This window comes from Amblyomma americanum, chromosome 11 (genome assembly GCF_052857255.1).
Source record: "Amblyomma americanum isolate KBUSLIRL-KWMA chromosome 11, ASM5285725v1, whole genome shotgun sequence".
Lineage (NCBI taxonomy): Eukaryota > Metazoa > Arthropoda > Arachnida > Ixodida > Ixodidae > Amblyomma > Amblyomma americanum.
Window position 1 is genome coordinate 50,622,271 of NC_135507.1, and position 27,332 is coordinate 50,649,602.

At 44.9% G+C, this 27,332-nt stretch overlaps 1 protein-coding gene and 1 non-coding gene across 2 annotated transcripts; one reads left to right on the forward strand and one right to left on the reverse strand.

Moving 5' to 3' along the window:
* Window positions 1-25,376, reverse strand: LOC144109605 (uncharacterized). Its single transcript, XM_077642423.1, has 11 exons — window positions 25,281-25,376; window positions 23,396-23,416; window positions 23,262-23,288; window positions 22,310-22,366; window positions 20,890-21,030; window positions 14,831-15,033; window positions 9,530-9,606; window positions 4,366-4,453; window positions 3,374-3,532; window positions 1,268-1,378; window positions 1-144 (listed from the first exon to the last, which is right to left on the reverse strand). Exons 1-11 carry the CDS (start codon window positions 25,363-25,365, stop codon window positions 1-3), a joined length of 1,113 nt encoding a protein of 370 aa, XP_077498549.1. The 5' UTR covers window positions 25,366-25,376.
* Window positions 24,557-24,629, forward strand: TRNAS-UGA (transfer RNA serine (anticodon UGA)). The gene has a single exon. It is a non-coding gene; the product is annotated as a tRNA-Ser (tRNA).
* Window positions 25,377-27,332: the final 1,956 nt, after the last annotated feature.

Here is a 27,332-nt window from a genome sequence, read left to right on the forward strand (position 1 = left end):
TCAGCCTTTTAGAGTGCGCCATAGAACCACGCGTGCAGTACGCAGCATCTTCAAGTTCTTGTCGACACACTCGCACTTGTGGTTGTCGTAGTAGACGTCGTCCAACAGGACGCAAGCGCCGGGCAGTGCACTGATCTTCTTGACCTGCGAAGAAATACAGTATAGTCAGTGCAATGCTAATATGAACAATAAACTTTAAAAAAACATACATTTTGCTTCCCACTGGTGTTTTACACGTTTGGAACCAACTGATATATAATGTCCGTGTACTGTGCGATGTCAGTGCACGTTAAAGAACCCCAGGTCACGGAGCAAGACTATACAGGAGGTGAAACTCCCGTCTGCGCGAGCGGGCGCTGGCGACCAAATAAAGTCACAATTGTATGCGCCGACGGGGGCGCATGCAGTGGCGGCGCCTTGCGGCGCCTCGTAGAAGCAGAAGGAAAAAAAATGCAGCGCCCGGTCAGGCGGCTTCGGCTCCGCTCTCCGGCGGCGCGCGCTCAAAGCAGACGACAAGCAGACGAAACGGGTGTTTGCTTCAGCGGGCACGCCGTGACGTTGTATTTCAGTAGTTTCTTTCCAGGCCGCCAGGCGCCGCCAGCAGGATAGTGGCGCCGCGGGCTTGTGACCTTTTTTGGTCGCCGCAGACGGGGGAGTTTCCACTCCTATATAGTCTTCCTCCATGAACCAGGTGGTCCAAATTTCCGGAGCCCTTCACTACGGCGTCCCTCATAGCCTGAGTGGATTTGGCACGCTAAGCCCAATAAACCATATTAGCATTCATTGGTATCACAAGATAGGTTGCGTTTATGAGAAAATCAGACACGAGGCAACATTTTGTCATCTACCACCGCATGCTGTGGAGCAGAAGTTCCTCGACTCTCTAAGGCTTTGGGCTAAACTTTCGATGTTTGTCTTCGTATTTTCAATGTCGCTGCTGGTAGTTATTGTTCCTGCAGAGCATTTGTAGCAGACTTGTAAAGCAGCTCACGCTATTTTCTGAGTTTACCTTTTCCTCAAATTAAGCCGCCGCGGTGGCTGAGTGGTTATGGCGCTCGGCTGCCGGCCCGAAAGACGCGGGTTCGATCCCGGCCGCGGCGGTCGAATTTCGATGGAGGCGAAATTCTAGAGGCCCGTGTGCTGTGCGATGTCACTGCACGTAAAATAACCCCAGGTGGTCGAAATCTCCGGAGCCCTTCACTACGGCGTCTCTCATAGCCTGAGTCGCTTTGGGACGTTAAGCCCCCATAAACCAAACCAAACCCACCTTTTCCTCAAATCCTTCAGGAGTATCGAAGACAAACAGGGCGTCTGTGTTCCGTACAAAATGCGACAGATCCGTGGCAGCCTTGGTTCCGCTCTTTCTTTTGTACTCATCCTGAAAAAAGGAGTTGAACGAAGGTATAAAAACTCTATTCATACGTTAACGTTCTTGAGGCACCGTTTTTGACTGAACAAGCTATGGACAACAAAAAAAAATCACGGACAACTTGAACGCTATATACATGTAGTAATGCTCATGTTGCCGAATTGGTCACATGAACATGGAATACAATTACGTTGCTTGTGCCTTTCTTGCTTCCGCCTTGTTTTCCCCGCTTAAGCGTCCAAGCATTTCATTCACTCACGCCCCGACGGCAAGTCTTCTGCCAAAAGTTCGTCTGCTTTCGAACAAACACGCGATATGTTATTTTAGAGAAGGTCACGTGTTTGAAATCTAGGGAAGTGTAAAGTTCTCTTATTGTGCATCGGTCACCTCTGTTCTTGTAACTGTCTTAGGAAGTTCTAGTGAGAGAAAAGTTGAGTGAGAGTTAAATAGTACTTGTGTGTTGTGGCCTTTAAGAGATCGAACAGCAGTAAGTAAATGTCTTTTCAAGCTGATTTTTTTACACCTATGTGCCGTCCTTAGTCACGGCTTCTTTGTATTAGTGTGAATTGTAATTTACATCATTCTGGCTGTGTTTATGTCACCAGCTGAACTGCTCTTCTTTCTTTACAAGACGTTGAGAGACGTTGTTCGCCACGACATGAATAAGAAAAAACGTGCATCTGCAACGCCCAGTGTTTCACTTCTGGTGCCTGTTATGTCCGTGTTCGCTGCCTTGACGTGCGCAGTCGTAGCAAGAATAGTGCACCGTATAGCTACCGAGTTAAGCAGATATGCCTCTATTGCGCAGAAGTATGCAATTACTTCCCTTCATTACCCTAGCGCTAATCAATGAATCAAAAACACCACCCTACACTACACCTCAAAACCCGCCTTTGGAAAATGTCTCAAGAACTGACAGGGCTCGGCAGTAGCATTCGGTCCGTGTCGTAGTCCAAGAACATAGAAACCTAAAATTACCGGAAATGAGCCGCCGCGGTGGCTGAGTGGTTATGGCGCCCGGCTGCTGGCCCGAAAGACGCGGGGTACTGTGCGATGTCAGTGCTCGCTAAAGAACCCCAGGTTGTCAAAATTTCCGGAGCCCTTCACAACGGCGCCTTTGTAAAGGGCTCCGGAAATTTTGACTGCGTCTCTCATAGCCTAAGTTGCTTTGGGACGTTAAACCTTCACAAAACCAAACCAAACCTAAAATTACTGGAAAGCAACGTTTGTATGCAGTTCATGACGGTAACGACTATCGGAAAAATCTTGTTCTCCCAGGAAAAATAATTTTTACATACTTCTTTGTGTAGCAGACGCTGTTAGTGAGGGCACTGAAGTTTCATTGTGAGCGGGGTACATTCGCTTGCGTTTCGCGGACGTTTGTGCGCCTGCTTTGATTTCTTTCTAATCATATGTCTGCCGTTAGAATTGGCCATGACTTTAAAATTTATTGTTTATAATTTTAATACGAAATTTTATGTGCTTGTTCATAATTTATTGAACGTTTATGGCTATAATGTTTCATTTGTTAATGTGTGATCGAGAGTACCTGACTGTTAATACAAACGAGGGAAAATTTTGGAGTGCTTGTAGTTGTGCAAGACAGTGTTATTTTCAATCACGCTACTATACTGGCATTAAATAGTAAAATATAGTAAGAAAATATTAAATTTGATGCTAAATTATGAAGATGAACGGCGCCTCATAATAGACACCGAGTGAGGAGGTACGCAACAGGAATTCATGGTGTACTCAAATGCCAGCTGTGGCGTAGGCAGGCGAAGCAAGAAATTGTTTTTGTACCAACTTGACAGAAAATATGGGGTTGTTCAGTATTTGATTGTGTTGCGAGACTAAATTCACTGTCTTCGCTGAAATTCCTTCATCTATTCGTTGAATGAAGTTCATTATCGCTTCATTCAGTCCAGTTCGACATTTCCTTTGCGTTCGCAGCTTTCGCGAGCGTTGAATGCTGAGCCTCTCAGAGCAGAGAGACATGCGTACCGAGCAGTACATGACCTTTTCGACGGCGTTAGCGGCATCTCCAATGTCATTGGACCCGCTGTACTTGACGGCGGCCAGGCTGAAGGCGATGCAGTGGTTCCCAGAGGGCGACAGGCCGGCGCCGGCTGCCGCCGCTGCGTACTCTCCCACGCGGGTCTGCTACGCAGGCCAAATGGCGCCGCGGTATAGTGTGGAAGTTGATAAGTTACAGTGGGGGAAGCAATTAACTATGGAGTGAGACGACATTCCGAAACGACAGGCGCTGATGTTTGAACGGCGCTTGCGTTACGTCTTCCACCATCGCACATTTCCTCCTTCAAAAACTACTGGAACGCAATACCTGCACAAGCTGCTGTTATCTTTAGAGTCACGCGTACGAACTTTTGATCACCATTACGCCGCAAAAGACCTGCTTTTACGCCACTTCGGGAACCTTCGAGACCGTTATGTCCGGGATTCTGAGCTATGCGGCCACTGCATCCATGTCCAGCCCTTAAAAAATCTATACATAGTCTATAGACTTCTTATAGACTCTATTGACTTCCTATAGACATTTCTTTTTGTCTATTCATAGCCAGCCATAGTCTATAGACTGTCTACAGAAAAAAGTCCACTAAAAGTGTATGGCCATAAATCTATACATTGTCTATAGGCTGTCTATAGGATTTGTATTGCTCATAGACTATTCTCAAGCATTCGTCCATAGAAAATCTATAGACTTTATAGACAAAAGTCTGTGGAGAGTCTATACACTGTCTAGAGAAATCTTTCCAACGGAGGCGCCTACAAGAATCCACTGGACCATAGGCAGGCAGAGCAGTACTATTCGCTTGAATCTCATACTGTGAAACTAAAATGGCGCTAGTTGTTCCCTGGAAGATCCAATGATTCGCTAGATAATATATCCATCTGCTGTAATTTCTTCATTTTCTCAACGGTAAGCGGCAGGCGGGAATTCTGCGAATAACCTGCAGGTGCACGCGTGTACTCACAATGGCTATTGTTGGTTGGACAAGTTCTGCTTTGAAAGGGGCCTGCGCCTGAACAGTGTAGACTCGGAGCGACGCCAGATGAAAGTGCCTGTTTGAGAGACAAAGAAATTGGGACGGTTTGTGCTAAGCTGATGATAAAGATATGGGACCTCTACAGTTCGGTTTAGACGTAGAGGTTTTGCATGTACGTCAGTTCTTGATCAATGAGGAAGGCATTGTTTGTTAAAACAATATTGCGTAAATTTCTTTTCGACCTCCATAACAACAACGCACTTGACAGGTCAGAAACGAAGAGACACAACATTGCGGTGTGTTGTGCGTCTTGTGGTTGTTGTACAAGACCCTTTTCCTTAGAATTTAACCCCAGAAAATCCGAGCACTAGGGAGGGCGAAATCTTGTTCAGCAGTGTGAATTGCTGGGTGAGTTGATACATGTTCAAGAGAAAAAAAACGGCGAAAAAAAGGTGCAGGACCAGGAGAAGACACACACATACTGTCGCTGGACTTCCAACTGATTTATAATTGGTTCTACCACGTATTCAAACCCACACTTTCGCAAGCGCACATACGTGCCACATTCATCAAAGTCCGGACGTCCTTACAACCCAGTGCCACTCTTTGTCAGTGATAATAACAGACGGGTCGCTTATGCAAACACGTTCGCTCTTCTTGATTAAAAATGCTTCTAACAGTTCGCGCCTGGACTTTCCGGTGCCGATAATGGTAGTGTTGTTAAGCAAAGCTGAGCAGTTTTGGCACTCCTTCACATGTATGGCCAGGTTGCTCCCTGTGCCAGAACGCAGCGTTCTGCCGTGCTCCCTGAGTCCCCTGTACTCATAAGAAAACCTGTCGATAGTCGGCGGCACTGGGAATCGAACCCGGCAACCCCCCAAATGCGAAGCGGAGCACTCTGTTGTCTGTGTCCTTCTCAGGTCCATCAAATGCGCTTTAGTTATGGCAATGTTTGGTAATGTATTTTTATAATTTGGCATCGTAAGTTTAGGAAACACCACGGCATATTGAAAAACCATCATTGAATGTTTCCGTCTATGGAATGAGCAAACAAGACTCGAGCATTCAAGAATCGAGCTGGGCTCTAGAACTGTCATAGAGTGCTTTGAATTGGGAACTAGACATGGCAAGGAAGTTATGTTGCTTTAGTTCGGTGGCGTGAGCCATGTAAATAAAACTTTACTTTGCCAGCAAATTTGCATCCAGTGATTTTATTAGGTTTTCGTTGACCAATTGAAGAAAATTGATTCATTTCAATAATGGGGCACATGTCTTGTGCTGCAAATGAGTAAGCTTCGCTCTTGACATGTGGCACTTCGAAATACGATTTCAATGATTAACTAACTTCGTAGTTTGCGGCTAGTATCGTGAAACGCAAGCTATATTCCAAGTAGACTGGCTGAGAAAATTTCACAATCGTGGTGTCGCCATCTAATTTTTTTATTGCCGGTTGCCCGAGGCTGGAACGCTACGACTCTGGAATACTAAATGCCACGGGGAAGGAGGGGGGGATGGGGGAAGCAGGACAAAACATCACAGTCGTTAGGGGAGCAGGTATGCAGCAGGAACGTACGATCAACGCTGGGGGCTCAACAAAACCGCGGGAAAGATATCTTAAAAATGCGGATGCAACAAGAAATGTGCCGATAAATATTCGAGGTGGAAAGAGGGGCCCGAAACTATTCAGGGGCCCCAGAAAGGTGAAAGCGGCCACGATAAGAAGTATTCTTTAGTGGGCTAAAAATACGGACAAAGCAATCGGTGTACATGTAAAAACAGCACTTTAAACAGCATTTCCTCGCTTATCGATTCATGCTCTGCATCCTTAATCGCGTTCACGGAAACGTGGCTTACGGACAATGTTCCCGACGACAGCATTTTTGATACCGAGGCGACGTTTAACATATTTCGCTGCGACAGGTCAAATAGGAGAGGCGGTGGTGTTCTGTTGGCAATAAAAAAAGAATTATCATGTGTACCCATCATAATTTCTACGTTTCATGAATGTGTATGGGTGTTGTTAAACGGTAGCAGTACTGGCATACTTATTGGTGTTTTTTATCGCCCCCCTGATATGGGCAGTGCTTTTGTTGAAGAGTTCTATCGCATTTTGAGTGAAGTGTGTAACCGATTTCCAAATTGTGTGTTATTAATATTTGGGGATTTTAATTATCCATGCATCAACTGGGCAACTCTATCTGTCACGGAGAGTGAAAGAGAATCGAATGCATTTCTTCAGTCATGTTTAGATTTTTCATTATCCCAACTTATCATGCAACCCACACGGCGCACTGCCACATGCTCCAGTATTCTTGACCTAATCCTTATTAATATCCCTGACATTTGCGCCAACATTAGTCACCTAGATGGGCTCTCCGACCATGACGTAATTACTGGGAACACTGTTTGTCGGCATAACAGTAGGAAGATCATTGAAAAAAAAATTAAATGCTATAGCAGAGCTAACTTTGATGGAATGAATGCACAATTATCTCTTTTTGCAGACCAGTTTCTTAATGACTTCTTGTCCCGTACAGTTGAAGAAAACTGGGTCGCGTTCAAAAATATGTTTACTGACGTCGTTAGCAAGTATATACCGTCCATAACAATTAGGAGCTCTACGCCATGGTTCAACAAGCAACTTCGGCGTCTAAACAAAAAAAAAAGCGATTGTACAGGCAAGCCCAGAAATCCAGTCTTGCACCATCGTGGCTTAAATACAAACAGTGCGACAAAGAATACCAAGTGTTACTTAAATCCAGTCGTCGTCACTTTTTCAACCACGACCTGTCATCTATGCTGACTAACAATCCTCGTAAATTTTGGCAAGTAATAAATCCAAGCAATCACCCTGACGTTGTGCTTACCGATCCCACAGGCGCCACTGTTCCCGAGTCAAAGTGTGCACAAATATTAAATAATGCATTCTCGTCTGTGTTCACCCACGAGGACGTCACTTCATGCCCAAACATAGGTACACTTTCTGATATCATCATGCCGCAGATAAATATTACCGAGTCTGGTATCATATCCCTACTTAATAATCGTAAGGTATCATCTGCATCTGACCACGTTGGGTTCAACAAGTTGCTTAAAAGTACATCGCAAAGTATTTCGGGAATCTTGTGCGCACTTTTTCACAGTCATTGTCATCCTGCCAAATTCCTAATGATTGGCGTACAGCCAAGGTCATACCAATTTTTAAATCTGGCGATCGCTCATCACCGCTTAACTACCGGCCTATTTCGTTAACTAGCACCGTTTGCAAATTACTGGAACAAGTCATACATTCTCAAATCATTAAATACTTAGAAGAACATAACATAATCTTCAAATACCAGCACGGCTTTCGCAAGGAATTTTCATGCGATGGGCAACTTGCAGGGTTTACTAATGACTTGCTTTCATGTATTGACGCTGGCAACCAAGTCGACGCGATATTCTTAGATTTTTCCAAAGCTTTTGACCGCGTTCCTCACCACAGGCTACTACTGAAACTAAAACATTTTAACATTGACGCACAAGTCATTGCATGGATAAAGGATTTCTTGTCATTTCGAACTCAATTCACAAATATTAATCATTACAGCTCCCATTTTATTCCTGTCACGTCCGGCGTTCCACAAGGGAGCGTGCTTGGCCCTTTGCTTTTTCTAATTTATAATAATGACTTGCCTAACTGCATGTCGTCCAGAGTAAGACTGTTCGCCGATGATTGCGTAATTTACCGTACCATTTCTACTGACACTGACCATCAAGCATTGCAGTCAGACCTCAATGCAATAAACAGATGGTGTTCAGACTGGCAAATTACCCTAAATCATACTAAAACTAAGTGCATGTCATTTACACACTCCTCTTCCCGTATTCCAACTTCATACTTTATAGGTAACAATGTTGTCGAACTTACTACCACGTACAAATACTTAGGAATCAACTTGCAATCGGATCTAACATGGCATCATCACATCAACGTTACTCTTGCATCTGCTAACCGTACTTTCGGAATCATGAAACACAGACTAAAGCAAGCGCCTTCACACCTAAAAAAAACTCGCGTACACCACGTTAATCAGGCCGAAAATTGAATATGCATGTGCCATCTGGTACCCGAGCCAGGACAACATTATAAGTAACATTGAATCCCTGCAAAGCCGTGCTGCTCGCTTCATTTTTTTCAGATTATTCTCCGTACTCCAGTGTTACATCTTTAAAAAATTCGTGCTGATCTGCATCCGCTATCACTACGACGGAAACACGCCCGCCTATCTCTCTTTCACAAACTTTATCATCATGATCGTTTGCGCGACGACTTCTTTCAGTCACCCCCTGTCATTTTTCCTCGCCGTGATCACCCCTGCAAAGTCAAACGCCCAGCATGCCACTCGGCCCATTACGCACAATCATTCATCCCCAGAACCATAGTTGACTGGAATAACCTACCATCAGATATTGGCACTGAAGTTAACACCGATCAATTTCATCAAATGCTGAGGACTCATATCTGAATTTGACGTCTCTGTGCGTTTTTGGTGTTAGCTATTTTAATACCTTTACATTTTGTTCGACATTGTATTGCAGTTTTTTCTCTTTTTGTGTTATCCTTGAACCCCCAGTGTTTCAATTTTCACACTTTATTCTTATCTTCATTCGAACTTTAATCCACTACCAATATTGGTGTTCGCATATTAGTGCGTTTCGTGTGTCCCCCCCCCCCCCCCCCTTCTATGTAATACCCTCTTCCAAGAGGGCCTTTAGGGTATTTGAATAAATAAATAAAATAAACATTTGTATGAGCTAGAGGCGAAAACTATTCGCCGATTATTTCTGCAAGTGGGTTTTCAAGGAATAGAAAACAAATTGCTGGAAATATATGGCGCCGCCAACTACGCAGCTTCAGAAAAGATGCCTTTGCTATCAATCTATACATACGTCAACTTGCTTGCTTTTCATGCCGGATTTCGAACGTGTCAAAACAAAAGAGAACAGCTGTTTACCTGGTTATCGATCGTACCTTCTGGCCGCGCCATTTTATATGCGCTAACCGGCCAAAATAATATCTCATATCGTGCAACGTAGGGTATTCAATGGGCATTATACAGTGAGACTGAACAGCCAGTTTCAAACTAAGGAGAGAAACAGTGAAGCTTACCTCATGATGTCTATTTTCACGCTGTCAAAAACGCCGTGAATGATGTAATGCTTGCTGTCGGCTAGCGTCCGCAGCTCCTGGGTAAATATGAGAGAAGCAAAGCAGTAAGCACGCCCATTCAGCTCGTCCCGGTGATGATGGTGTTTTTTTTTTATTGCGCAAGGGCATCTATGGCCAAAGAGCGCCATGGCACAAGGTATTTGCAAATTCTCAAGGTGGGGTCGAAGACCCATTTCCCAAGCATTTCACCCTAAATAATCCGAGCACCAGACCAGGGGAAGCTTGTACCTATTGTATCACCGGTGGGTACCCGGCGGCACTGGGGATCGAAACCCGCACCTCCCGCATGCGAGGTGGATGCTCAACCACTTTGCCACCGCTGCGGTATCATTCAGCTCGTCCCGTCCAAACACATGTGTCTAGAGAGGGGTTTTCCATCGTGCACTAGCTTGCTTAATAATAATAATAATAATAATAATAATAATAATAATAATTGTTTTTTGGGGGAAAGGAAATGGCGCAGTATCTGTCTCATATCGTATATCGTTGGACACCTGAACCGCACCGTAGGAGAAGGGATAAAGGATGGAGTGAAAGAAGAAAGGAAGAAATAGGTACGGTAGTGGAGGGCTCCGGAATTATTTCGACCACCTGGGGATCTTTAACGTGCATTGACATCGCAAAGCACACTGGCGCCTTAGCGTTTTTCCTCCATAAAAACGCAGCCTCCGCGGTCGGGTTCGAACCCGGGAACTCCGGATCAGTAGTTGAGCGCCCTAACCACTGATCCACCGCGGCGGGTCGCACTAGCTTGCTTATAATTCCAATTTATGGTGCGCAAGGGACTGCAGTACAAGAAGCAGCCATATGTGCATATCGACCCTGTAAGCATCTCACAGGCCAGCTGAGAATTACGGAATTCTTATAACTGTGGAACATCCCCAGAGAAAGGTTCCTGTAAAAAAAAAAAAATGGGAGAGACACTTAAGCTCGGCGTTAAGGGTGTGACGTGATATCTTTAACGTGTTAGTGCCTATATATGCGTAATTGGTGATTTTCAACTTTCAGTGATCCTCGGGAGTCCCTCATGCCACTTCTGGCGCAAAGGGGCAGCGGTTGGTTAAGCGATGCGCCAGTGCCTTGCGATGGCATGTGCTGCCACCGGTGGGCCTTGTGCGAACCAGGTTGTTCTTCCGGAGATACCTTTCGCATCCACTTATTATTTTAATTGCCAACTGCCATGGTATCCAGTTCGCCCAAAATCCGGTGGGCTGGCTGTGGTGACGCCACAAGGTCACATGACCTAGGTGGCCCATCTATACTCTGTTTCATACATCAGGTGCAACGCTGTGAAAGGTATACGGAAGTAGTCCGGACGGGAAAATAAAGGACGCCGTATTACTCCGCGCTTGTTCTGTGCCCGAGTGGTCTATGACACAAGAACGCGAGAGCGTGTTATCAGCAATAACAGTGCATTTAATCAAGATCATGGCAAATGTGTCATGTGGTAAGCCTACAAGCAAATTATTCGCTATGTTTCGCTCATTACAAATAACGCACTAATTTTTGGTCGCGGATGCAGGCAGCGTAAGCAAGAGCGCTAGCTTTGACATTTTTGTGCATGATGTTTGAAACGGAGTATAGGTTCCTTCTCCGGAAGAGGAGGAGGAGGAGGAAAGGCCAGCACTATAAGGCCCACTGATAATTTGCCAAGCCCGAGTAAAGCCAATCACTCCAGGAAGTGGGAATGAGGGTAAGGGCAATGAGGAGAGGTGATGGCATTGTTACATGAGTAGAGAACGTGTTCTGTGTCTGCCTTCATCTTTGGACAGTTGGGACAGTGAGCTGTGCCCCGCCATCCGAAGTTGTAGACCATTAGTGGGGTGAGGAGAGTGTCGGTTTGGAATTGGGTAAGGACGTGTGCTCCATGTTCAGTGACGGGGAAGGATGGGGTAAAATTGTGCGATTTTCCCTATGTTCTGAGGAGTTTTCGCTCAGAACGCCGCCGACGACTCCGTTTTTTCTGCTGAACGGGAACATGAACTCTGTCGCGTTAATAATGACGCTGGTCACCTTCATCACTATTATAATGCCATCAATTATTGATCCTGAAGACGTCCTAGTGGAGTATTCACAATGAGGGAGTGGTGGGGGGGGGGGGGGGGGTTGCGAATATCAATCTGACTCTAGAAGCGTCGCTGAAGTACTCTGGTTCTAGCATTTTAATGTGGCAGCATTGGAAGGCCATGGAGGCGATGGCTGTCCGGCGGCGTCCGCGTTTATGTGAAGCCTGCACCTGCTAAGTCGCGTTTAGGGGGATTGGCGTCTCACCGCCCACCAAATGTCCACCGTCCCACGATTCCCCTCTCCACTTCTAGGGGAAAGTAGGGACATGGCGGACGATGAACGACTCGGAAAAACGAAAATGACTCAAACAACACAATACCTGCGTGAAAAAACGTACAGCCCCCCGAAGAACTATGTGTGCAAAAATAAGAGTCCCGGGAGCTCAGGGATAGTGACCTGGGTTTCGCAAGCCCCACCCGCCAGTGCAGTGGCGGATCGCTTAACCGATGAGCCATTGCGACGGTAGTGGTATGAGAACTCGGCACGATCTAACAATGTTAGAAATTTTTGCGTAGTGGCGTAGTCGAAATTGGAATAGAATGAGAAGTGGAGTAGATTGTGCTAGTGAAAGACAATGCGCTCAGAGTTGAAATATAATTATAATTGGCGAGTTCAAGAAGAATGTTATTGCGTTTATTTGGCATCAGTCCTAAAGGGCGCCCGTAATTTTTTTGTTTTTATGTTATGCATTATTTTGCTACCCTTTAGTATTACAAAATTGCAAAAAATTCCTTAGTCACTCTTTAGACTGTCCATAGATTTCTGTTTATAAACTCTAAAGAATCTCTGTAGACAAACCCTCGAGAACAGTCTATAGGCAAAACAAATCCTATAGACAGTCTATAAACAATCTATAGTACTATGGCCATACAATTTTGTTACACTTTCGTCTGTAGACTATGAATAAACAAAAATAAATATCGACAGGAAGGCAATAGAGTCCATAAGAAGTCTATCGACTGTCTATAGACCATTTTTGTAATGGCCCTCACCGTGCAATACCCTCAATGACCGTTTTAGGCCATTTTCAACACAAAAATTAAATGTCACCAATAGCGGAACCGGATAGAAAAGGTCACCTGCACCCCTGATTCAGCCAAGGTTAAAAATTTTACGCAACAGCAGAATGAAACAATGGGCAATAGTACGCCCTGTAACTATGCCATGCAGTCTACTTGTAATAGGCCATTTATTACTTCATGCGTACTGTGCAGCATGTTATTCTACTGCGTAAGCAGTATTGGCATTACAATACGAAAATTCCGGCATCTATATATCTCAAGACTCAGTGAGTGAGGACTTTACTATCCACGAACGCCACTGTTTACGGTGGTGTTTCTGGATGCATGTCCCTACCGGTGCGGCGCTGACTCTGAAATGCTTAAATGCTTTATAATATTGTTTAAAGGTTCACTAATTGTTAAGAAATCTTTATTACTAAGTTTAATTGTAGCAATAAAGGAACGTTAGTATTGAAGAGCATTATTAACATTCAAATATCGCTTCACCAAAACCAAAGTTGATCATTGTTGTAAGGTTTCGGTATTACCTGGGAAAATAAGAATTGTGTCATTAGTATGCGATGTGAGAGATAACAAGATTTCGGATTTCCGAAGTGATTTCTCCCTGTTCTTAAAGAGGAATCAATCTTCGGACGCGGTTGCGCAATTTTTGTCAGAATATTGTGGGTATCGAACTTCGGGAGCAACCATTAAATGCATACTTCGTAAAAGTAAGACCACAGGACCGTAACAACTTGTCCAGAAACAAGCGCGTTCGTAAAACGCAAAATCAGCCTGAGAAAAGATAAGATTCGTATAAGTTCAGTCGCTTTTTACGTCCTGCGCCTGCACTGTTCTACGCGATAGCGTATACAGTATTGTGCGTTTTTACCGTGAAGACTTTCAAAAGTTTCCCCGCCTCAACCTCTGGCTCATTTGCGATGGAACTACACACAGAGCTTGCGTATTATGGTAACTTTTGTATCGTAGCAAGTTTGACAGCGGTACTTACTTAGTTGAGCCGTGCATGATGCGAAAACGTAATCGTCTACGTAGAGATCGGCGAACCAAAATCCTCAACGGACGTTTGTTTCGCTGAATGGCGGCAGCGGCGCCATCTGTTTTCGTGAGTCGAAAGCGTCACGACAAGGCCGCTGAGGCGAGCGTTGCAAGCGCGGGCCCTTTGAATATGCCGTTCCGGCCGTTTCGTCTGCTTCAACTGAAGCGCTTACAACATTTTCGGCTAATTGAGAGGAAAAAATATCAGAACAACTGATTTAACGAGGCTTTCCTTTTCAAAGAATATTGTTTGCAACGCTCGTCTCGGCTGTCGGTACGCTTTCCACTGCCGAAAACAGATGGCGCCACGGCCGCCCTTCAGCCAAAAAACGTCGTCTGCGGGTTTTGGTTCGCCGATCTCTGAGTAGATGATTACGTTTTCGCATCATGCACAGCTTAACTCAGTAAGTACCGTTGTCAAACTTGCTACGATACAAAAGTTACCATAATACGCAAGCTCTGTGTGCAGTTTCACTGCAAATGAGGCAGCGGTTGAGGCGGGGAAGTTTTTGAAAGTCTTCACGATAAAAACGCACAATACTGTACAGCTCGTTCGGTCGAAAAGCCGTCGGTTTAGTAGTAGTCGGCACCGCGTGTCGGAAATAATGGGGGGCCGCGAAAAAAAAATCTTATCATGGTAATTTGTGGTTCTTGTGATTGATAATTCATTGGTATGTTATAGGCCATTCTGAGTTAATTACAATCACTCCAATTAATTCATTAATTACAGAAAGGAAAAGGGGAAAAAGGAGGTTTCAAAAGTGTCAAAATGCTCAGAATGAAAAGCCAATGCTTGATGATGCTCATTAAAAAAATTTAGAGTGTGTAATTGATCAAGTAAACATTTGAAACAATTCAAAAGATGAAAAATGAGTTCTAAGGTGTCGTACTACTCAAAATGGAAAGCCCAACTCGCTACCCTATCGCGTCATACCCTTAAGCCGGAGCTTAAGTGCCTTCTCCATTTTTTTTTTAAACATCTCGCACCAACTGCAACCTTTCCCCTGGTTTGGCGTCTTAAAATGGACAAGAGAACCTATTTCTAGGAAAGGTGAGGAATGATGACCTGACTGCTACCTCTGACCCCTTCGTTCGATTCACCTCTGACTCGTACCTGGAAGAGGTCAAGGGACTGTTCGTCCCCACGGATGTACCGTATGTCGATGCCGTCCAGCCAGCCGTCGCGGATAGAGCTGAAGCTCGCATCTACGTCGGCCATGACCATCTGGTTGATCTCGGCCAGAGGGAAACTCACGAGCTTCTTGATTGTGCCCGCCTGTCTACTTAGGCTCCTGAACCTCTTGAACACCTGGTCGGCTGGAAAATTGAGAGCACGCGTAATTTTTAATGTTCAACGTAGTGTGCTCACTAAACTCTTTCGGAGCACTTTGTTTTTGTTTTTACTATGCTTTGCATGATTCCACATAAGCTATTGTTTAAATTTTCGTCACTACAGAGGGGTATTTCCAAATTCGTTAAAATGTCCTATCGTGAACGCCGTGTTCACTAGCCATTAACTGCCTCAATTTATAATTAGATGACACTGGTTACTGCCAGAATAAATGGTGTTTGCTTCATTCGTTCATATATCTGTCCTCTCAAGGACCATTTCTTACAAAGTGGCTTACACAGAAATATTTATTAGCTCCTGGCTAGAAGGCTGTCAGGCAAATTCCAGCCATGCGCATTTTCACTGATGTGTGTTTGGAACTGGAGAACACAGTGAGAGAGAGTTTTGATTCGAAATTTGCGATAAGTTCGCGTTGGAAAAGTACTGTCATCCCTCGGTGAAGTGGTGTCCTTGTGCTGAAATGTGGTCTCATCGATGAACGATTAGGTGGGAAGGCGACAAATTCCTTCATACTGCGCTCGATTTCGCTTGGGAGCAAAATAGCGAAGCTGCGAAACAAATTCAAAACAGGATCACTGACCTCTCAGCACAAAATCCGAAGAGCGCGTTTGATGAGCATAGTAGCACTGTAGGACTCAGCCAAGGTTTCGCAACATGGCTGAAGCCACTTACTTTGACCCTAATAAATCCTGTCCTGAACCGGCTGTCGCAAACATTATCTCTTCAAGATCCCTAATCTCGTTTTACCATCTGATTCTCTGCGGCCACCTGTTGTGCTTGCCTTCTCTGTCCACTCCGTTGCGATGATACGCCGTCTGCGACGTTCCCTCCACATAACATGCATTGTCTGCACCCATTGCTTCTTGATCTCTGGTAGGGTGTCCTTATCTCGCGTTTGTTCCTTGAATGGCTCTCCTCTATTCCTGCCTTCGCACGCTGTCACTCTGTAGGGCAACTTAGGCAGGCCGAGAAGCACGCCCAAGCTGCGCTACAGAGTGAGAGAGAGAGAGAGTTGCAGAAAAGGGAGTGCCGGAAAGGAGAGCGAAGAAGAGCACTATAAGAGCGAGAGGGTGATAGAGAGATGTAACGAGAGATGAAAGTAAACTTCGTGCCAACCTGCGCTGCCGCGGACCGAAAATGCCAAGTGCGTCGCCTTCCCGAAATTGTTACGATCTTGCACTAAGAGGTGGTAGGCAGGCATTGCAGGGCCGGCCGTGGACAGACGCTCGTTGCGTCACGACAATTTTCATTTCCGAAGCTTGGCGCGTAGTCCGAAATTTTATATCAAGAACTAGATAAAACAACGCTACGGAAGGCGAGACAAGTGAAGGACAAACACCGACAACTTCTCTTGTCTCGTCATTTTTCAGTGCGATTTAGTCCCCCCCCATTACCCATACCCTTTCCCCCAACAATGCAGTCTTGGCTAACCTTGGACCAGCTGGCATTGTTGTCCTTGGCGCAGGATATTCTGTGCAGAAATTATTTGTCACTCTCTCCCCTGCTGACCAGCCGAAGGCGCGGCTTGCTTGTGAGTGCCTTATTAGAGCGAAATTGAAGTTCATACCACGCCATCTAGATTGTGACGCAGAGGAGAACCAGACGAGCCCGTATTTGCCCTCTTCTGGAATTTATTTCAAGCTTTTATGATCCAGGCTTCCGTCCCAAGGATGTGTTCCGGAAAGGTACGACTGTTACACACTGTACTGTTGAGGGATCCTCCTAAGCTGCTACTCATGAATTGGCAATACCTCAGTAATTCCTTCTATCCCATTCCTACTCCCTTAGCTGTTGACCGCTCGTGCTCAGGATCTGTGCTCGTAACTTTCCCGTGAGACATGTATTCCTCAGTCAATTCCACTGGATCGCTGCTTAGCATAAACTGTTGTGTGCTGCCGTGGCTAATGTACATTACTTTTGATTGCTTAATATTAATGTCAGGTGAAGTGTAAAGCGCCATCAGGCATCAGGAGCCCGCCGGACCAGTTTGCGTAACGCCATTATGTTACACCGGAGGCTGGGCAGTATACAGTGGCGTATCGGTATATCGAAGTGCCTCGATGCTTTGTGGGGCCACTATGTATGTGGAGTTTTCATGGAGGCTAATCTTCGGGCATCAGCAACTTCTCTTGGTAGTAACTCAAGTCACGGTATCGCTGGTTCATCACATGCTGAGCCGACTGATCGATTGTCTCCTTCGCCAGTCCACAATCAGCAGTCAAATGACGGTACCTCTGGCTCGACCTACGCGCCGTAGGGCTGCGCGAGGGGCAGTGGGCCAGTGTCCGATACTGGCAACTCGCTTTCTTTTCTTTTTTCCAACATACGAAGCTTACTACCCAAGCGCGATGAACTTAATCCTATCATTGATTCGTGTGATGCTGATGTCGTCTTACTAACCGAAACATGGCTTTCTTCCAAGATAGCGGACATTGAACTATTTGACTGCAAAAAACGCTATAACGTGTTTAGATCTGACAGAAGTGAGAGATCAGGAGGAGGTGTTTTAATAGCTGTCGCGGATAATTTTGTAGCATCGCCTATTAATATTCCAACTAGCCTGGAACTGGTTTGGGTGGAACTTAGTGTACGTTTTAAGAGAATGATTTTGGGTATATGTTACCGTCCCCCGTCCTCGAGCCATACATTCGTTGATGAATTGCATGATTCCCTTAACATGATCACTGTACGATTTCCGAGTACACCTATTGTCTTAGCTGGTGACTTTAACTACCCTAGTATCGTGTGGACTAGTACATCACCTTATCTCAGCTCTTTTTCTACTGAGTGTAAAAAGTTTTTGTCAACTTGTATGGATTTCAATCTTTTGCAGTTAGTCTCTAAACCTACTCGAACTACTTTATCCTCATCGAATGTTTTAGATCTTGTTCTAACTAACGTGCCTGATCATATCCCTTCGATTTTTTACCTACCTGGTCTCAGTGATCATTCTTTGCTGCATTTTGATGTACAAATTCCTGTATCTATCCGAGTTAGTCAGACTAAACACATTAGAGATTATAAACGGGCTGACTTTAATGCTATTAACTGCGAACTAGCTGGTTTTTTGGATGATTACTTACCAGGCTTTTCACAGCGTTCTCTTTACGCTAACTGGGATTTGTTCAAGGATATCGTTGAACATCTCATTAACACTTTTGTACCATTAAGATCTTTGAAGTGCGATCGGGAATCACCTTGGTTTAATAATGTTTTAAAAAGACTCTCCAATAAAAAGAAGCGCTTGTTCCGCTCTGCGAAGTTGTTGAATTCTAAACAACGATGGGAGGCCTACTTTTCCGCAGCTGCAGAGTACAAAGGTGCGCTAAAAAACGCAAAGGACACATTTTTTAACCACACACTGCCTGCTATGCTGGTCAATAATCCAAAACAATTTTGGAATGTAGTTAACAAGAAAGACCCTTCCACAATACTACTTACTTCTTCTGATGGTGTTGCCTTTCCTCCATACGAATGTGCTTCTGTTCTAAACAATATATTTGCTGCGGCATTTTCTACCAACGTTTCTCTTGTTCATCGCGTGTGCCCTGTTTTTGATGCTCTTCCTATGGACCCAGTTATATTCGACGCGTCAGGCATCCAGTGCATCATAGAAAATCTTAAGGTTTCCTCTTCCTGCGGTGTTGACAACATTAATTCGAAGTTTTTAATTAATACAAAGTACTATTGTTCCATAATTCTTACTAAATTGTTTGAGCAGTCTCTTGCGACAGGTTGTATTCCCAATGATTGGAAAATTGGGAAGGTGATTCCACTGCATAAGTCCGGAAGTAAACATTCTCCTGATAACTTTAGACCTATATCACTCACTAGTATTCCGTGCAAGATCATGGAACACGTCATATATTCTCATCTCATCTCTTTTTTAGAATCTAACTCCTTTTTCAGCATTGCCCAGCATGGTTTTCGTAAGTCTTTTTCATGCGAAACTCAGCTAATATGTTTCACACATGACCTTCATTGCATCCTTGACCACGGGTCTCAGGCAGATTGCATATTTTTGGACTTCTCGAAAGCGTTTGACACTGTTTCACATGAGCTTCTCTTTCTTAAATTAAGCAATCTTAACATAGACCCTAATGTCCTTGCATGGCTACAATGCTTTCTTTCTAACCGTTCACAATTCGTAACAGCGAACAATATAAACTCTCATTCTTTGCCTGTCCGTTCCGGCGTGCCACAGGGGTCAGTTCTTGGGCCCCTCCTTTTTCTCATCTATATAAATGACTTACCGGCTAACATTTCTTCTTCAATTAATCTTTTTGCCGATGATTGTGTTATTTACCGCGAAATTAAAGATGGTAATGATGTCTCTTGTCTTCAATCTGATATTAACAAGGTTCTTGACTGGTGTTTTACTTGGAACATGCAACTAAACATTAATAAGTGTAAACATGTACGCATTTCTCGTCTCTCTAATGCCCCTTCTTCTTATCACATTAACAACGTGTCTCTCGAAACCGTGTCATGTTATAAATATCTGGGTGTTTACGTTTCTTGTAACCTGTCTTGGAAAACTCACGTTGAATACATAATAAATAACGCTGATCGCATGCTTGGGTACCTTCGCAGAAATTTCTCACGTTCATCTACTCCAATAAAATTATTACTTTATAAAACATTGGTTCGGTCCAAGTTAGAATATGCTGCATCTGTCTGGAGCCCTGGCATCGATTCACTCGTTTCAGATTTGGAAGCTGTACAGAACCGCGCATGCCGTTTCATTCTTTCTAATTATCACCGAACAAGCAGTGTAACCGCCATGAAATCAAGTTTGTCCCTACCACTTCTTTCCCACCGCAGATCAATAGCCTCATTGTGTCTCTTTCATAAAATTTACCACAACAGCTTTCTCAATCCTAAGTTACTGTCTAGACCATGTTACATATCAGCACGCGTTGATCACCGTCATAAAGTTGGAATCCCATCTTGTCACACCAAATGTTTTCATGACTCATTCATACCCCGAACTTGTGTCAGCTGGAATCACCTTCCCCACGACATCGCAGGTATTTCCAATAACAATGCATTTCGTAAAGTCCTTAATGTTTCTTTCTGAGTATGTGTCGTTTATTACTGTATAATAATTGCCTTTTTACTGTCTACACACTGTTTTAATATATCCCCACTGCATTCTAATCTTATTGCCTTCCTGTGTTTTCACTTTTTATGTATTCCTGGTTTATTTTTGTTTTCCCTATTGTTGTTGCTGTTTAGGCTGAATTTTTATGTATTCCCACTCCCCTCTGTAATGCCTTCGGGCCCTGAGGGTACAATAAATAAATAAATAAATAAATATGAGCAGTCATGACTTATGAATCACGACATAGTCGGGAAGTCATATCACCAGGCTGGAAAAGACTGATGCTTTATTTGTGTGTATGAGTAATGTGGCCAGTAATGACTCATAACATAAACCGTGAGCGACCTCACTAGATCGCAGCTGACCGCAGTTAAACTGGAAGTGACGTCAGCATACCTAAAGTGACATCAACTAAACGGCAACAAACGTCGCCAGTCCGGTAGTGTATTCCGCTCAAGTGCCTATTGGCTCTGTGCTATCGTATCGCACACGACATCAAACTAAGTGCCCACCAAATATTTTTTCACACCAGGTTGAACGGAATTATTACCACCTCTGTCACCCCCGTCACATCGACCACGACCGCATGCTGAACAGGAGAATACTGAGGAAACGCAGCTGCAAAAATACATGTTCTCTGTCGGAACAAAACCTCAAAACACGAGTAACTCTAGTTATTCCTACTAAGTTCGAGGAAAAAGAAATGACGGTCTCTTACTTCCGCTTGCAGGGGTGGCCTTTTTCTTAGCCATGTCCACCGAAGCCGAGAGGAAGACGAGGTGAGAGCAGAGCTGCTCCACAGAGCGGACCCAGTAGCGGCCGTCCAGGGAACAGATCAGCGGCGGCTCCTCTTTGTTGGCTGCAATGATAATTGCCCAGTTTCTGCTTTTAAAGTTAGAGCGAAAACTGGGCAGGGAAAGAAAAGTAATTTGAGACATATCCGAGGATATATTTTCAATGTAAAGCGCCCAGGCTCAGTCATCCAATGAGAGAATTTCAATGATACGGGTTAAACATGGGGTGGACAGCACAGTTTTCTGTCCATTCGCACAGCCGTTTAGTAGTGCATCATGTTAGGTAGCGCTATGAAGCTTCTTACAGCTCCAACGTCATTGAAGTGCAGAAACCAGCTCTCAATTTCTTTTTCTGCAATCAGAAAGCTCCATTTTGCAACCACATGAAAAACCACCTTTCTTTTCCTTATACAAGATGGCGCTCAATATCGCACATTTCATTACTATAGCATTCACGAGAAAAACTGGAATATTTCATATTCTAAAACGAGAAACTGATACTTTATTGTAGAGTCTGGGTCATGGTTTCCCAATTGAATGCGATGCCACTTATATAAGGACAAATCCTAGACACTTCTGAATTGAACTGATCTCGCACTGCGCGTCACTTCCGGTGGACACCTGAACCGCGCCGCGAAGGCAAATGCGAAGCAAGAAGTGAAAGGAAGCTGGTAGAAAGAGGCGCCGTTGGGGAGGCTTCCGGATTAACGCGACAACCTGAATTCCTATGCCATGAACTGGCGTCCCACAGTACATGGGCGTTTAGCAATTAGCCTGCATCTGAATGAAGCCGCTGTGGATAAGGTTCAACCTCAGTGCGTCATCAGAGATCCTTTCTGTTCCTGGTAAATATCTCACCACCACGTATCTAAGAATTCTCCAGCTCGTCCATTTAAATGCACTCCACACCCCTGCCAATTCTTTCTTCTACCGTCTACGAACCTCTCCTGCGTGCCCAAATTGCCCCGAAACCTATGCTAATCTGGAGCACACCCTGTTCTTATAGATCACTGCAATTCAGTCCTTCCATTACCCATACCCTCACCCCCCAATGCAGGCCTGGCTAACCTCGGAGCAGCTAGCTTTGTTGACGTTTCCACATGATATTCTCGACCCGTAATGCTGTGTCGAAATTAAGCTATTTCGCACACTCTCGCGCATTGAGCAGCGCAAAGAGGCGGCTTGCTTGCGAGTGCCTTATAAGAACGCACTTGTAGAAATTCATGCCGCGCCATCTGGATTGCGCAGCAGAGGAGAAAAGGAGAAACTTTTTACTGCGCAGTTATCAAGAGGGAGCATGTTGCAAAGTCTCTCACAATCAGTAAACTTTGCTCGGAGATACACAGAGCACCGTAGCATGGCTGCTGTTAGGACACTTACGCAGGAAGGTCACTTCATTGCCTGCGGGAAGAAAAATGCGTTCACTGAAATGTCCCACAAAGCCTTCCGCGACGCTGGTTTTTCAGTGCATCGAAAAATTCCCAATGCGATTCCCTATCCTGGAATGCATACACAATGTTATCGCGCTAAAGATTTCCCGAGCACCCACAAGCGCAGCCTTCGTTCACAGAGGCCAGTTTCAGTCTTCCTTACCACTTTCTGTTCGGCCTGTCAAAATTCTTTCACTCATTACTTCGAAGATCTGTTTATTGCGAATGAGCGAGGTAGTGTAAAGAGCGGAATTCATTCACTTTATGAAACGTTTAAGAAAACCGAAAGATTCCCTTTGTCAAGGGCAAAATACAAGCAGCCTTGTTAAACGCTTCTTCATTATCATCATCAGCCTGACTACGCCCACTGCAGGGCAAAGGCCCCTCCCATGTCTCTCGAATTAACCCTGTTCTTTGCCAGCTGGGGCCACCGTGTCCCCCCGAACTTACTAATCTCATCCGCCCACCTAACCTTCCCCGGCAGGTTGAAAAACGAAGAAATGCCTGCAGGTATCGGATCCACCGGCTGGAATTAAAACATCGGAGAAAGTGAAGGCAGATATTTTGCTCCTTTGGAAAAATCATTATGTTGTTCGTTGTAGCCGCTCCCAGTTGCCGCCTAAGCGCTGAAAATATGTACCATCAAAGGATTCTTGTTTTCAGCGAAGATAGAAAATCAGTTTAGAGACGTTTCTGTTGGTCTCTTGGCTCGTTACAAAATCCTCCCGAGTCCATCATCAGCCTTAATTAATCCTCTTCCGCCCAGTGTTTAGATATACGTCCTAGATTTACCAGGAGGATCCACTCCAGTTGCTGGCAAAATAGCTGTGACTCCTTCACAGAAGAATATTGCCGTACGTACTTACATTTCTGGGACGAAATGACTTCCTCCTCTAAGGAATGTAAAATCCAAAAAATCGATAGCTGTAACTTTATTTCTCATCGTGCAATAACGGAAACGGTGAGCTGGAATAATAACGCAGTGAGTAATGTACCATACCTTCTTCCACAGGCGCCTTGTCTGTGCAGAAAAAGGAAAATAACTAATGAGTTCAGATTAATGACACGAAAAGTGATCGCACGTGCGCACTTTCAATGAGAGCTTCCTCACAAAGCAATATGTGCACCGAGAACCAGAATTTCACGAATTTCTATAAAATCGGCAGCGCGGCCGTACGTCCTTTGTGCCAGAGATTACAGACTATCCTGCCTAACAGCGTGGGTATTGCCAAAAGTCACCAAAACCAAGAACTTTAGGTGATGCTCTTGAAGCAAAAAGCTTCACTACGCTAGTCAACACCGTCTTTCGCGTGAGCCGGCGTATGTCGGAGCACGAGTGACGTCACGCACGGCGCAGTTTCTCGCTCTCTCCCTAGTCACTAGTGCGCATGCGCCACTAGTAGCACCGAGCCACAGGTGTTCCGCCCCTGCGCAGCGCCGCGCCTTTGCTCAAAATCCAACTTTCAATTTTCAGTTTTCTCTTTCCTCTTTACCTCCCTCCTTTATCTCTTCCTTTACGGCGTGGTCCGGGTGTCCACCGAGATATGTGAGACGGTTACTGTGCCATTTCCTTTCCTCAAAAATCAAACGAAACAAGTGTGCCGACGGCGTTCATAGAGTTCATTGGCGTTGACAACTTTGCAAAGACCGTTCATTTTCAGGAAAGGAAAGGAGCACAACCGGCTCCGTGGGTCAGTGGAGACCTCAATCTCGCTTTCGCTTGGTATATCCTGGATTAGCTGGGCTAATCCACATTAAATTTTTTTCTTTGTATTCATTTTGTGATGTTAATCAACGGGTGATCAGTAATGAAATTCTTTTATTGCTTAATGATAATTTATTAGAAAGCAGAACAAAGCACAACCACATGCCGCCAGTGGGATGCGAACCCACCACCTCCGATTTCGCATCCGGTGCTCTAGCGACTAAGCTACGGTGGCGGGTGTCCAATATTCCGCTTGCGAGGGTATTTATCTGTAGTATAACCGAACCACACGCCGCCGTTGCTTCCGCCCTCACCCTTCCCCCACGTTCCTGCGTGTCACTCGCGGTAATACTGGACGTACTACGTCCGCCCTTACGGATGAGTACGGAGCTAGTGGAGACTTTCGAGGTTCCATTTAAAGTTATTTTTAAGGCCCCAAAACCAGATGGGACAGCCGTCGCCGCAGCTCAGTTGGTAGAGCACCGGACGTGAAATTCGAAGGTCGTGGGTTCGAATCCCACCGGTGGCAGGTAGTTGTATTTTTCTCCTGTTTTCTTAAAAATTATTCTTAAGCGATAAGAAACCACATTACTCATCGCCTATTTATTAACACCACAAATTAAGAAAAAATAAACATTCGCTATCCTGTTTGGTTTCGGTGACTGTTGGCTTCCTTTATTTACAGTGTCGCTCAAAAGTTTCCAGGCCACAGAGTCTGCTTTTGAACAGTATAGTTAGGTATTACGATACCCCCGAAGTTCAAAATATCTTTAGAAGGTAGAAGTATCATTCTCATCTCTGAGAACCTTGATAACTTTATCGGCATCTTAAGTACCTGAATATACCGAGGAAAAACAGACCCTGTGGCCTCGGAACTTTTGGCCACCCCTGTACTTCATAACGAACCCTCTATTTCCTTCTATTGTGTGCTCAAGTGTAGGTAGTGGTTACATAGAAGCAAGGTTGCGGACTACACTACTTTAATAGCGGAAAATACGGAGGCAATTCGCGCAGACATCAAATAGGCAAAGCAAGCACATACTAACAAGAAGCTATGGTTTGGAACTAATCGAAGGAAAAATTTGAAAGCATGAAGACACACCTAATGTGCACAGAAATGCCGGATAAAGACATTGAAGTAGTAAGCCTGTGCCTGCGGGGACATATCTCAGCCATTCACCTTTTTTGATGAAGGCAAAATAGACTCCGATGCCGACTATGAACATGGTCATGAAGATGACGAGAAGCACGACGATGTACTGCATGCAGACGGTGCCGGCAGATATGGGAGGAGTAAATAGGTTGACGTGAATGCGTGCCTTCAGTTAGTGCACCGTTCAGCACAAGGGACAACATCTAAATTTATAGCCGTGTGCACGCTAAAACCTCATGTGAAATTTGGAAAAAAAAAATCTGACATACGTGACGCTTCCAAACTCATGCAAGGCACGCCAGAAAATCCTTTACCGGTAAAGTGTCGCATGTGTAAAATTGTGCTTTTTAACAATTATTTTGCAGGCATTTGTGTTATACATTAAATTAAAATTAAGGGTTCCCGAGAACAAGTAATTAGCGGGAGGAATAACTTCCTCCCTCTGTGACGAACCACGCTTAAAAATAAGAAAACAAACTGCCAGCGTAGCGGAAGATCAGCTGCTTAGTGAATGCTTCGTGAAGTACTAGAGGATACGTATACCGGTTTACCGGACCCCTACTACGCATGCGCAGTAGTCCTACCCGGCCAGGCATTTGCCACAGCGCATGCGCAGATCCCTTACGTAAAACCGATTTACGTCTCCGGTATGCTAAAACTCTCTAATTTCTACCTAGTAGGTTGCCGTGGCCTGATAAAGACGGTCATTCGGCATTATTTCCGCAAACGCCTTTGTCCTGAAGTAGATTTAAATAGCCAACGAGTTCACTATCAGACATATTTTTAAAGATATTGCTGAAAGACACAGTGCATGCTTTGCACAAACACGTTTCCCAGCGTCGCTGCCTTGTTTAAATGATGCCGCAACCGTCTCTCTGTCTTACTGGTGTTGCAACTAACGCAAAGGCGACGATTCTTCACGCTAGCACTTTTGGTCAATAGTTGTACCGTTATGGCGAGTGGCGCTGAGCGCAACGCAAAGGCTGCTTCTTATTGCCCGTCCTCCAGACACAGAACTTTGGGTCGCTTTTTGCCACAAGTTCTTACAGAGACAACATCTGGTACATTTGTGTGGTATTATCCTACAACTAAGGTCCCATGACATATTGAAAACCAACAATTCCGTACTGAAACGTTTTATATGAGCTGCTCGTATGGAATTATGGAAACATGGGGTGCGTAAGATATGGCAAATTATGCAGAAATCCATACTTTCTCTGTAAGAAGTTTGGTTTATGGGTGTTTAACGTCCCAAAGCGACTCAGGCTATGAGAGACGCCGTAGTGAAGGGCTCCGGGAATTTCGACCACCTGGGGTTCTATAACGTGCACTGACATCACACAGTACACGGGCTTCTAAAATTTCGCCTCCATCGAAATTCGACCCCCGCGGCCGGGATCGAACCCGGGTCTTTCGGGTCAGCAGCCGAGCGCCATAACCACTCAGCCACCGCGGCAGCTTGTCTGTAAGCAGTCCATAAGCATTCCACGTAATTTCTGTACGATTTCCATACAATGTACATGACGTCGCGTGTAGTCCGTAAATTTCCACGACATCAAGAGCACGATAGAAAGTGGGATCACACACCGTGGCTGCTGGATGGCGATCCTGGATATCCCTGACCGCATGCCGGACCGCATCATGCTGGAGCGCATCATTGACAACTCCGCCATCTTGGTACCTCTGAGGATTTCTTCAACCAGGCAGACACAGGACAAATGACGCTGCAGAGACGCAAAGAAAAGAAAAGAAGGCACAGTGTCGTCGTTTGGTCCACTAAATAGTCTTTGAGAGAGCTTGGAGTGATGACTGGCGCTGCCTGCTTGAGGTCCATTCGCCCCGATCATTATGAAGGTTTCGCCACCTGTCATCCGTGACGCGAAATTCCATGTGGTTTTCGACGCCCACTATCTGGTGTTTACGAACAGTTGGGCGCGGTGAATGGTAATCGCTATCAATCGAGATTCTTGCCTAACCTAAGTTCCAAACAAGGTCAAAGAACAACTGCTATGTGATGAAGTGCTCAAACGGCTGCCAAAGACTCCCGTAAAGCATGTCAACGAGTTTACTGGACATCCC